The 12,122-nt window shown below is 53.4% G+C and overlaps 1 protein-coding gene across 4 annotated transcripts in view; it reads left to right on the top strand.

The window, feature by feature from the left end:
• The first annotated feature begins 791 nt into the window (after positions 1 to 791).
• The window catches only part of NUFIP2 (nuclear FMR1 interacting protein 2), a 34,412-nt gene continuing 23,081 nt past the window's right edge, over positions 792 to 12,122 (top strand). For all 4 annotated transcript variants that reach the window (XM_084493271.1, XM_084493269.1, XM_084493270.1 and 1 more), the window contains exons 1-3: positions 792 to 1,234; positions 3,889 to 5,598; positions 11,997 to 12,029. In XM_084493271.1, coding sequence (XP_084349397.1) covers positions 1,069 to 1,234; positions 3,889 to 5,598; positions 11,997 to 12,029 — 1,909 coding nt within the window. In that variant the 5' untranslated portion in view covers positions 792 to 1,068. The remainder of the gene's footprint in view (positions 1,235 to 3,888; positions 5,599 to 11,996; positions 12,030 to 12,122) is intronic.

Below are 12,122 nucleotides of genomic sequence, written 5' to 3'. Positions count from 1 at the left end.
ATGAAATAAAATTAAGGGAAGGGCTCTGTGTTTTGTGTGATGTCCTGCAGAGCAGAAATAAAGCCTGATAGGGCTTTTTGGACACAGCAGCTTTATTATTTTAATTTCTTAAAATAACACACAGGTATTAAGGCTACAACTACAAGCCCTGAGAAGCTACGCAATCCTATTTTAAGGATGGGCTATGCACCCTGTTTATTCATTTTGTGGCTATTGTAAGTCTTTAATTACACGATTTTCTTTTGCTGCTCTCCCCCCCTGGTTGCTGTAGGGCACACCACCAACACCTGGAGGTACTTAAACACCCTGAGCACCCACACACAGGGCTGTGACCCCGGCCGACACATTTTAGTGTCCCCCATCCCTCTCCTTACCCCTTAAACCCCCCTGCATCCGACCCCCTCTCTGCCACCCGGGGGGGGGCTCCGCTGAACCAGCCCCGAGCCCTGCCACACAGGGGACGCTCCAACGGGCTTGGGACCCCCGAGGAAACCCCCAGCAGAAGCTCCAGACCCCTTCTCCTCCTCACCCCATCCTCAGGAAGGCGGCGAGCACCCGCGTGTGGGATCCCCTTTTCCCTCCATCCTCCCCCCCGCTCCCACCCAGGCCTTTTGGGGCCGCTCCCCGCCCCATCCCCGCTCCCAAATCCCACATCCCCGCTCCCAAATCCTGCACCGAGCAGCTCGGGGGAGGCAGCACCGCCCCGAGCCGTGGGGCCGGGCTCTCCCCTCCATATTTTTTGACCTCCCCCCCCCGGGGTTTTTCCCTTCCCTTTCCGCCGGTCGGGGCGGGGCGCGGGGCGGGCGCTGCCAGTCCCTCCGCCGCCTCCCCCCGCGCCAAGCCGCGTCCCAGCCGCCGGAGCCTGCACGGCCTCAAAAAATATATTTTATTTTTTTTTTTTTTAAAAAAAAAAAAGGAAAACACAGCGAGAGGAAAAAAATATCATCAAAAAGGCACGGCACGGCCCCGGCTGCTCCCTCCCTCCAAAAAAAAAAAAAAAAAAGAGAAAAAAAAAAAAAAAGAAAAAAAAAGGCAGCGCCGGCAGCGAGCTGAGCCAGCCCCCTCCCCATGGAGGAGCAGCCCCCTCCCCACCACCACCACCACCACCATTACTACTACTACAGCCACCACCGCCCGCACAGCCCCTACCTGCCGCCGCCCGACGGCCGAGCCCAGCCCAAGCCGCCGCTCCACAAGCACCCGCAGCACCAGGAGGCGCCGAAGCGGAGAACAGGTCCGGGGGCTGAGGGGAAGGGGGGGAGGAGGTCGGGACGGGGCTGGTGACCTTCGCGGGGTGGCGGCGGGGCCTTCCTCATCCTTCCTCATCCTCCTCCTCACCCTCCTCCTCCTCCTCCCCCGGCCCGGCTGGAAGCTTCTCCGCCGCGCTGGGGCCGCTTCCTGTCCGCCATGTTGGAGCCGGCGCGGCTGAGGGAGCCGCGGGGCCGGCGGCAGCGCCGGGCACGTGTGGGGCCGGCCCCGGGGCCGTGCGGGGAGGGGAAGGGAGGAAAAAAAATAATAAAAATAAAAAATAAGGGAGCGAGGAGGCGGTTGGGGATGAAGAAGGAGAAGAAGGGGGTGAAGGGGGGTGAAGAGGGGGGGGGGAGGCCGCCCCGTGTGGAAAAGTGATGAGCGTGCAAATCAATGAGTCACGGAAAGCGCAGGGCGGCGGCCTCCCTCCCTCCTCAGCCTCCTCTCCTCAGCCTCCTCTCCTCAGCCTCCTTCCCTCTTCAGCCTCCTTCTCTCCTCAGCCCCCTTCCCTCCCTGCCTCCCTCCTTCCCTCCCTCCTTCCCTCCTCAGCCTCCTGCCCCGGCCTCCTCCAGCCGCAGCCCCGTGAGGAGCCCGATGTTGGGGGAACCCCCCCCATCCCCCTCGTGGGGAGGCCTCCTCCTGTTAAAACACGACCTCACCCCACCTTAACACACATATACACACTGCCTGTTCTGCTAATAAATAAATAAAAATAAAAATAAAAGCGGCCGGGGGTGCGGCGGGTCGTGAGGCAGCGCGGGGTGGGATGAGGAGGCGCGGTGCCATGTGCGTGGGGGGGGTTGTTTTGGTTTGATTTTTTTTTTGGTGGGGTTTTTGTGTTTTTTTTATGCCCCCCCCCTCCATACACATACTCCTTGAAATCTTCACTTCCATCAGCGGGGAGCTCGGAGGCCCTGGGGCAGCTCCCTCCTGCCCAGGAGCCCCACAGGTAGCGGGGGGGCTCCCCACACGCTGCCCCCCGACACCCCTTCCTCTTGGCTCCTCGCCTCCTTCCCACGTCCTCCTCACCCCCCAAAATTTGGGTCGCTGCCCCCCTTGGCTCCAGGCCGGAGCCAGCCGCCCCAAACATTGATTTGGGGCAAAACTCAGCCGAGTTGGGAAGCCTTGAAAACTGGGACTCGAAACTGCTGACACGCTGACTTGGTGAAATGGATTTTTTTTCTTCATTTTTGTTCTTTTTGCTCCTCGTCCGCAGTGGTCTCGTGACCGCGCGTATTGTTTTGTTTCGTTAGCTGGTGGTGTCAGGAGCCCCGAGTCGCGCAAGGTCAGCTGCACCATGTTACTCCTGAGCGGGCTTCCCCCGCTCACTGCTGGGGAATATTTAATTTTTAGCCCTCGACTCAGCTGAGAGTCCCGCCCTGCTCGTTTTCTCTGGGATGAAGTATTTATGGGCCCTGTTCCGAGCAGCGCCTTTGGAAGTTGCAGTGGAAGTTGTGGTGGTTGGAGATACTTGAGTGTAGTAAAACCCTTTTTGATCCCTCTCGGCAAACGGGGCTGTGGAATTTCTGTAAAGATCCCCTACAAGGATTCCCGTGTTCCCGAGTCGCGCAGAGCTTGAGCAGTTACATCTGCCGCGCATCTGAGGCTCCAGGATGTGAGGATAACAATGATTTTTTTAGTATAGCTGCATAATTCAGCAGCAGCGGTGACAACAAAAACATTCTTTTCCAAGCTGGAGTCCTGCCCGCTCTCGGGCCTGGGGGACGCGTGGTGCTCTGCGCCGGCTCGAGGAAGGCGAGGTGGTTCGGTCTGGGCTTTCTGCTCCGCTTAAATCATGACCTCAAGACCTTGAGAGCCTTCAGGCCCAGAATTGAAGTCCAGAAGCAAAATGGGGAGATGAGATAACAGCACGGTGCCCCGCTTTGGTGGGCTGGAGCCCTCACGAGCGCTTCCCTGGGATGTTCTCGGTGGGCTGGAGGCCAGTGGCGGTGCTCGGGGGATGCGGTGCTTCCCGGTTCCCTCGCCTGCTCGGAGCACGTGTAGGGAGGTGCCGGTTGGAAATGACAGAGGAAATGCTGCCACCTTGTCCTCCCTACAGCTTCCAGCCGGACTCGCACGTGTCCTTCGGAAGGCGGCTTCTTGTCTCTTCTAGAGGTGGCGCTTGGAGGAAGGTGGGAGGGGGGGTTGCTGGTGCCACAGGCCTGTGAGAGGACAGAGGCCGTGGAGCTGGCTCACAGGGTAGATGCCGAATTTCAAGGAATTTTGGAGCAAAGGCAGCAGGGCCCTCTCTCTTGAAGCATCCTGGGAATTTCCTCTGCGTGACCTGGAAATGGCAGCTGATGAAATAGCTCGCCAGGTTGCAAGGGGGTTTCAGTGCAGCGTATTTTCCTTGTGCAGCGTTCAGGTGTCTCTTTGCTTTATTTTGTTACGTGTGTTAAACACCACACTGCTGTTGGGTGAGAGCCGATAGCTGCTGGTGCCTTCTGCTGAACTTTTCCTTAGCTTCCAGCAAATAAGGATGTGTTTTCATGTATCGGAGAGCAGACAAAGTTCTCCTATTTTAAAACATCTGCTCGGTGAAACTGTATATGTTCGCGGCTGATTACAGCTTTTTGCAATCAGAAGTGTAACGATTCCTGTTCTAATTCTTGCTTTTTGTTGTCTTTGGCTTTCTTCTAGGCTATGGAGAGCTAAATGGTAACGCAGGGGAACGAGAAGTGTCGCTGAAGGGCCTGTGCTCTGATGAAACCACCAACCCAGGATCCAGGGTACCCAATGGCAGCCAGCAACTCGTAGACACTAATGTGACCCCAAAGCAGACCGTTAAGGCCGGTGCTTTGGGGAAAGCCGGAATCAAAACCAAGAACTTCGTTCAGAAAAATAGCATGGACAAAAAGAATGAGAAGTCCTACGAAAACAAGCTTAGAGAAAGTCAGTCCTCAGACAAGCCAGAGGGAGTGTCTGTCCCAAACGGCGTGGTAACCAATAACTCCAGCTACATCACCAATGGCTACGTAGGCAAGGGGGCCGATAACGATGGTAGCGGCTCTGAGAGTGGATATACTACGCCGAAGAAACGGAAAGGCAGGCGCAACAGTGCCAAGGGCTGTGAGAACTTGAATCTAGTACAGGACAAAATAATGCAACAGGAGGTCAGCACGCCGACCTTAAAACAGGAACTTGAGAGTTTCAAGCCTGATTATAGTGAACAAAAGGGGAACCGAATCGAAAATACTAAGCCCGTTTGGAAATACGAGGCTGGGGCTGGTGGAGCAGGCCGAGGAAAGCCTGGGCTTGGGGATGTACAGCGAAAAAACTCTGATGCCAAACCTGGGATTAGCAGCAAGAAGTTTGATGACCGGCCCAAAGGGAAGCATGCTTCGTCAGCTACGTCTAAAGAGGACTCATGGACCTTATTTAAGCCACCCCCAGTTTTTCCAGTGGACAATAGCAGTGCTAAAATTGTTCCCAAAATAAGTTATGCAAGTAAAGTTAAAGAAAACCTCAACAAAGCAGCTCAAACCCCATCCACGTCATCGTCGTCGTCTTCGTCATCTGCCGGGGAAACTCAGGCCCAAACATCAAGTCGACTGTCCCAAGTCCCCATGTCTGCTATGAAATCTGTTACTTCTGCTAGCTTTTCAAACGGGCCAATTTTAGCAGGGACTGATGGAAATGTGTATTCTCCAGGGACCCAGCCACTGCTCACAACTGCTGCTAGTACTGTAACATCAACCTCTTCTGAGTCAGTACCCCAGGACACAAGTACAGCTTCGACAGCTCTCGAACAAAAGAAATCTAGCCTTTTTATCTACCCTTCAAATATGCAAACTGTGCTTCTGGGTACAGCGCAAGTCGACTTCCCATCGCAGACAAATCAGCAGAACCTGGGAGATATCTTCCAGAACCAGTGGGGCTTGTCGTTCATAAACGAGCCCAGCGCTGGCCCCGAAACTGTTGTGGGAAAACCTGCGGATAATCAGTTAATGGAAGTGACATTTCAAGGGGAATATCCTGCCACTTTGGTTTCACAGTGTGCTGAAATCATTCCCTCAGGAACTGAACAACCTGTGTTTCCTAAGGCTTACGAGCTGGATAAACGGACTAGCCCTCCAATTCTTAGCGCTATTCTTAAGCCTGGGACTGCTGTCGAGGGTGGTGGTGTAGCTTTGGAGTCGCATCACGCCGGTGAGCTGCAAAAGGCAGACACCGGTAGCCAAGGTGCTTTAGTGTTTCTTTCAAAAGACTATGAAGTAGAGAATCCTCTGGCCTCTCCCACGAACAATTTGTTAGCCTCCGCCAAAGAACAGGGGTACCAGAGAGGCCTAGAAAGGAAAGATAGCTGGGGTTCTTTTGACCTGAGTGCTGCTGTTAAATATCACACTAAAGGTAATGGCTTAACGCGCTGCCTAAGGGCATTCTCTGTTCTTCTTTTTCCTTTTTATTTTCCTTTGAAGTGCAATGCAATATTATAACGCGGTGTATTTCTTACAGCAGTTCTGATTGCTTTAGAAACGGGCTTTCTGCTTGCATATGTCTAATGGCAATAACGGTTTGGGAAAATTCCTGTAAAAGTTATTTAGCTTCTGTTAGCAGCTCGTTCCTCTATTCCAATGGACAAGCGTAAGTGATGTCGCTAGGGGTAATGGCTAGCTATTAGCATGTTTTGCATTTTAATTCCTATGGAACCAGCAGGTCTTCCTGTCCTTCTTGGCACTGGGAGGCGTTCGGTGTGTAGGTTCACCTGCCCTGTTCCAGCTTTACCAGCTTTCCTGTTACCGAGAGGACTTCGTGGTCTGTGCTTGCACCTCTTCCACCAAAGTGTTGCAGCTTCTCCCCTGGGCAGATCTGGCCATGAAATCGTGGCTTTAAGGAAAGGAAAATGATTCCTATGCATCTCTGGCTCCTCACAGTGTGATTTTTTTATTTTTTTTTATTTTTTTTTAATTTCCATTTTTCAGCACCACCCCTACATTTTTCTCTATCCTTCTTAAATATTATGGCAACAGCAAGACAAATCTCTGCGTATCATCTCTTCTGCAAGCTGCAGATTGAATTTTCCTGTTCTCTTTGTAGGCCAAATCTTTCAGATGATTTTATTGCTTTCATGGAGTCCTTTGTAGTCTGGCTCTTTTTTATTAAAACCTGAAATGACTGAAGCACGATACGGGTGCGCAGAGCTGGGAGTGAGCAGAGCAAAGGCTGTAGGACAGCTTGCTCTCTGCTTTACCTCTGGTCTCGGCCCCAAAACCTCAGAGGTCTCTCCTAGGCCTGGCTTGATGCTAGGAGGAGCTGAGGTTCCCTTTTGGCACGGTGTTTTCTCCCCCTCTGGCAAACACAGGGACCTTTTCTGTTCTCCTCCACATTGCCTGTCCCTGAATCCCCCTGCCCCGAGGGTGAAGAAGGCAATCACCCATTTTGTGGGGGCGCTTCGACGTGTGTACGTGGGTAATATCTCAGCCCCTCTGCAGAGGGGTTAGTGTTTGGGTGGCTTTGGCAAACTTGTGTTTTGACCCACACAAAGCTGTGAAGTTACCTCTTCATAAACTCCTTGTCTAAAACACAGAATCGTAGATAGCTTCCTTCAGTAATAGTAAGCCCGGTCACTTAAAAACAATTCATTTTTCGATAGATTTTTATCTGGGTCTTATTCCTCCACCCTCTGCTCGGTCTATTCCAGCTTTAGTGCAAGCTTTCTGTACTCAATTCTTGTCTGCCCGCAGCCTGAATTTAATTTTCTCATCAGAAATGGGGTGCCACAAGCCTAGCGTGGTGTAGAAGGGAAGCGCTGGTCAAATCCTCTTAAGTTTGCAAATGTTTCTAACATTTAAATTTGTCTCCCTTTGTCAGCCTGGACTTTCTTGTACAAAAGTAACCTTGTACAGCCTCAGCAAGGCTCCTCGGCTCTCCCTTTCTCACCAGCTGCGAGAAAGACAGACCCCAGTAAAACAATAGTACCAACAGGAAAATAAAGACCACTCCCTTCCCATGTCCTCTTAAGGAGGTGTTAACTTCAAAGTCTGGCTGAGTTCAGTCTTTCTGAACTCTGAGGTTAATTGCATTCAGCGGCAAGAGCAGACACCTCAATCGCTCCTTTTAAAGCTCTGCTTTCTGCTCCTTCCTCTCCTGGGCAGGCGTCCCCACGTGGGCTTTGCTCTGGGCAGCCAGAGCGAGCACCTTGGTGCTCGGATGTCCTAGGAAGACGGGGCTCCTGCCCTGCCACTCCTCTGTGCCTCATTATGTTTCAGGCTGTGTCTGTGCCAGCTGCAGGGGGTTATTTAGGGGCACAGGATCACGGGGGTGCCAGTAGTGCGGTGGCAGGGTGCTCCGAGCAGCCTGAGTTCCTTTTTCTCTGCAGTCTGCAGGTGCTATTGTGGGTGTACCAAGCAGAGATCAGTCTAGGGCTTAGTATGTTTTCTGCAGTGATGCTGGACGTTGTGTTTTGGGGTTTGCTGGAGGCTGTTGTGGTGAGTTTAGTGTAAGTGGTGTTGGAGGAACAGCATTTTCCCTGCCCTGTGCACGATGGAAAACCCCAGTGCCACCGTCCTGCAGTCAGACCGTGTTCGTGCCCTCCTCTGTCACACCAGATCAGAAATTATTTGGCAAAAGGAGCTGCTGGGGAGCAGTTTGTGGGGCAGCAGTGGTTAATACCCACACGGTTCTCCATTTATCCTGGGTTATTTTCCTGGGGTCCCAGCCGGGAGCCAGCCTGTGCGGGGGGAAAGGAGCAGCTCTGTGCCCGGGCAGGCGTTCAGGTGTCGTGGGTAGCTGGGTCCTTGGCTTGTTTGGTTTGGAGTTAGAGAGGCTGGTGAACTCCTCCCTCTACAGATCAATCTGTTTGCCTTTGAGCAAAGTCTCCATTGATCTCGGGATCTGCCCTGCCTCCGGGGTTATGGCCACAGAGACACGATTGCGGGGCAAGGACGGGGACGAGCTCGGGGCACCTGCCCTGGTGCGTTCCCTGCCCTGAGCTCCACCAGCAGTAAATCCAGCGCAGGCAGCACGTGGAGAGAGAGTGAGACGGGGAGATAGCAGCGAGGGCTGGGCTGTAGGACAAGCAGCCTCGATGCTTTAGGACAAGTGCCTCGACGTGCAGCGATCCTCCTGCCTGCCTGCCAGACGTGGGTGCCAGCAGTGAGGTCCTGGCCGAGGAAGTTGAGCTCCTTTATGCACCCGGGTTGCCTTTTCCCCGCAGGTCGGGGTGCTGGGAATGTTCTGGCAGGGCTGCTCCTGTTCTTGGATGCTTTTCATGTTGCTTCCTGTCCGCTCCCGCTCCATGCTGTTGCTTCCCTTTTATTTTATTTTATATTTTTTTTTATAAGGGCAGAGAGGTTCCCCTGGTCATCCGACCTGCTTGGGTATAAAACGTGATCCCCAACCGGGCTGCCTGGGTTGGCAGCACGCTCGTGGCAGCGCCTGAGACACTCGCTGCTGCCGTGTGGGATTTAGCAAGGTGGAGCTGAGTTACTTACACACCGGTGGGTTACGCTGTCTGGTTGGAGCCAGGGATGTGAGCTTTGTGGGGGAGGCTGTGAGGACCAGGAAGGAGGGATGCTCTCACTCAGGGGCTTTATTCCCTCTTGGGTCAGAAGCAAACCTTCATCCTGGCGTGGCATTGCCAAAACCCTCATCATTTTGAGGCTGGGACTGGTCCTCGCAGGTGGTTTGGTCCTTGAGAAGAGGAGCCTGGGAGTATCTCAGCTTTATTTCCACTGAAATCAACATCTTCCCCTTGCTTTACTCCTCCAGATAGCTGGATGAAACATTTCATTCTGTAATTTTTGTCAAGGCTGTGCAGAATTTCTCTGTTTGGGGCAGGCTGAGGGTGCCCACGGCTCGGAGCGGGCTCCGTACGGCAGCTCTTGTGCTTGGGGGCTCGCTGGCATCCCGCTCACGAGCTGAGGAGAGGGTAAGCGAGATCTTAAGGTAGCAAAGACCACGTAGGTGGAGGAGAGAGGAACCTGCAGCAGTTTTCCTCTGCTGCCTTGCCCCTGAGTTCCTGCCTGCGCTGCCGCTTTGTTCCTTCGCGGTGTCTCGGCCGCGCCGCGGCTCCGCTCGCATGAAGAAGCAGAAGAGCAGCGTGGAAAATAGAGCGAGGCAGCGTGGGCCAGCAAGGAGCTCGCCGGGATGGGGAACTGGGTCAGGAGAAACGGCAGAGCTGTGAATTCAGCAGATCTCGTCCTTTGCATCAGGAAAGAGGGTGGGGGGAGCCGTGGTTTTCCCTCTGCCTCGGTGGGAAGGGGCTAGGGCTCAGTCTGTGGGCTGTGGGGCAGAAGCTGATTTAATTCTTCAACTCTCTGCTTTTTCCACGTGGCAGGAACCGCTGCCCAGTGGTATAATGATGAGTCTCTGCAGCATCAAATTTTTAATTTTTGCTTTATTTCCTGGACAATCCCTGAACATAATCATCGCATCCTGCGGAGCCATCAAACACGGATGCTCTTTCTGTGTTACTTTCTTTTCTAGCTGTTCGATTTAGGGGCGATTGTCACTTTGTGTTAGGTTTATAGGAGCAGAGAACATCTCACAGTGCAGAAACTTTTGTTTGCAGGGGCATCCTCTCTAGCAAGGGAAACGTGTATAAAAGTGCCCGTCTTAACGAGATACCACGTAAAGACTTCTTCCCCTCCAAGGTTACGTACCCATCCTGCTGTAAAGTTTATTGCCCCACGAGGAGCCTCAGTGCAATTCACCAGAGTGCCTTGGTCCGGTCCTGACATCAAAGCCCTCCCCGCAGCCCCCTGGTTTATTGGCAGTGCCCACGAGCGGCTCCTTTACCCGCAGCTCGATTGTGAAAGCCCTGGAGGAGAGGTTGGACACGGCTTTGGAGGTGACCTCGTTCGGCCCCCGGCTCGGAGCAGGGCCGGCTTTGAAGCCAGGTTGTGCAAGGGTTTGTGGATGGCAGTTATTTATTTACCTGCAGCTCGTGCTGCTGGCAGGCGGCGTCAGGAGTGTCGGGAAGATTGGGTATCATGGTTGGCTTGCTTGTGCTGCTCGGTGTGGTATGTGGGTCAGGCTGAGCACCTGCCAGCCCCTGCCTCCACACATTTAGGGTGTGCGGGGTGCTTCACGCCACCCTCTCCCTTACTGCTCCTTCCGAAGAAGTAAAGGAAGGTTGTTTGGGGTCTGGAAAGGGTTGTTTGGTTGGTTGTTTTTCATTAGATTGCAGAATCTTGATACTTGAAGTTGTTTGGTGGTGGTGTCCTGCTAGAAACTCCCCATATTTCACTGTCAGGCATATCCACATTAAGCAGTTCCTTCTGGTGCTGTCTGACAGAGCTTGTAGGACTGACTGGAAGCGCAGTAGGAAGCACCTCTGGCAGTAAGATGCCACACGGGCAGCGCTTCAGCCTCCGCCTCGGGTTCGGTGCTCCGACGTGGAGGAGCCGGCGACGTGCGAGAGCAGTTTTCTGCCCCCTGCCTTTGGGGAAAGCTGTGAAAATTTGATGCTTTTCAGCGGTTAGGAAACGATGCGTCTGACTTCACGGTGAATGGAAAACCCGATTCTGCTGGAGGGGATTTCGGTAGCTGGCTTGCTTCATTTCTGGGGCTCCTCGGGGTGAGGGAGCTCTCATCCCAGTGGTTCAGGTTCCTCGGTGAAAGTAAAGCACTGCTGCTGTTGTGAGGCCAAAATAACAGGCCTTGTAACGTTCGGTCAGGGCCTTCCTTACAAAAGGCTTAATTGTGCCGAGAGGACAGGTCATATTGATTTGCATGCAATTTCCTGCCCCGGGGAGCTCGAGGTTGTAGGGAACAAAAGCCGAAGGGCCGCAAGCCAGGGGTTTTGTAGCCTTTTCTCATCATCTTTCCCTCGTGTGCTTTACCTGTTGCTTGTGTTGCAGCCACGCGAGGCGTTGTGTTGTTCAATAACCTGTTGCCATCTCCGCTCCCACCTGTCGCGGCCGTGCTCCCCTCTGGCAGAAGGGAGGCTTTACAGATCGCTCCTGCAGCGCGTGCTCCTCCTCGCTGCTCTTTTCCATAATGACGCCTCTTAATCTTGGGCGCAGGGTGCAGTTAGCGTCTTCATAAATATGCCAGCTCATAAATGCAACCTGCGAGCGGCTGGCTATAGTTATTTTGAATAGGTCTCTAAAGACCTGCTGCGACTTAATTTTTTTAGGGGCTTAATTTAAACGGAGCAGCCTTCTGTCGCTTCTTAATGCGAACGAGGAGGACGTTTAACTTTCTTGTTACTCCGTAGGTAAACAGGGGAAGGCACGTGCTCTTCCAGAGAGGTCTGGGGGGGGGCGGGTTGATTTTTGTGCCGTGGTGGCAAACTGGGGAAAGAGCCACGCGCCCCTGGAGCATCGCTCCCTGGTCTCTGCTGGTGCTGTTTGGCAGTGGCCTTGGAGCAGCCTGGGCACTGAGGGCTTTGACAGGAGCATGCTGTAAGCCACGAGGAACTCACTTTGTCCAGCACTTCTTGTATCATGCACATAACGTGTTGGCTCATGAAAACCATCTCTGCAGGCTCCTCGTTGAAGATGCAAGGCGTAAAGCATCACTGGAGGCAGAGCTGTAAATCCTCTAAGTCCTACAGACTGCGATCTGTAGGACTAGGGGCTGGTGGTGACATCTCTAACTCAGGGTTTGGTTGCCTGATGCCTCCAGCCGTGGTACAGCTGTCTCGATGCCTTTTGTCACCAAATCTCTGCAGTCCTGGGCTGTGTCGGGTGGTCACTTACGGTGTCGTACCATGCTCCAGTAATTAAAGCCTGTTTGGGATTGTCTGTAAGTACCACCTAGATGCACCTAGTAACAACGGTCTTCTCATTTTGTCTTTGCAGAAATGGAATCGATTTGGAATTTGCAGAAGCAAGGTAAGGATGCTGGGAATAACAAGCAAACCCAGTCGCTCTGTCCTGCTCTGACCTCAGGGATGGGTCTTGAGAGCTGGCCGTGCCGGTGTCTGG

Source organism: Aythya ferina (genome assembly GCF_964211825.1).
Source record: "Aythya ferina genome assembly, chromosome: 19".
NCBI classification, from domain to species: Eukaryota; Metazoa; Chordata; class Aves; order Anseriformes; family Anatidae; genus Aythya; species Aythya ferina.
Note: the sequence above shows the minus strand (reverse complement) of the source record. Positions and strands in the feature narration are given on the sequence as shown.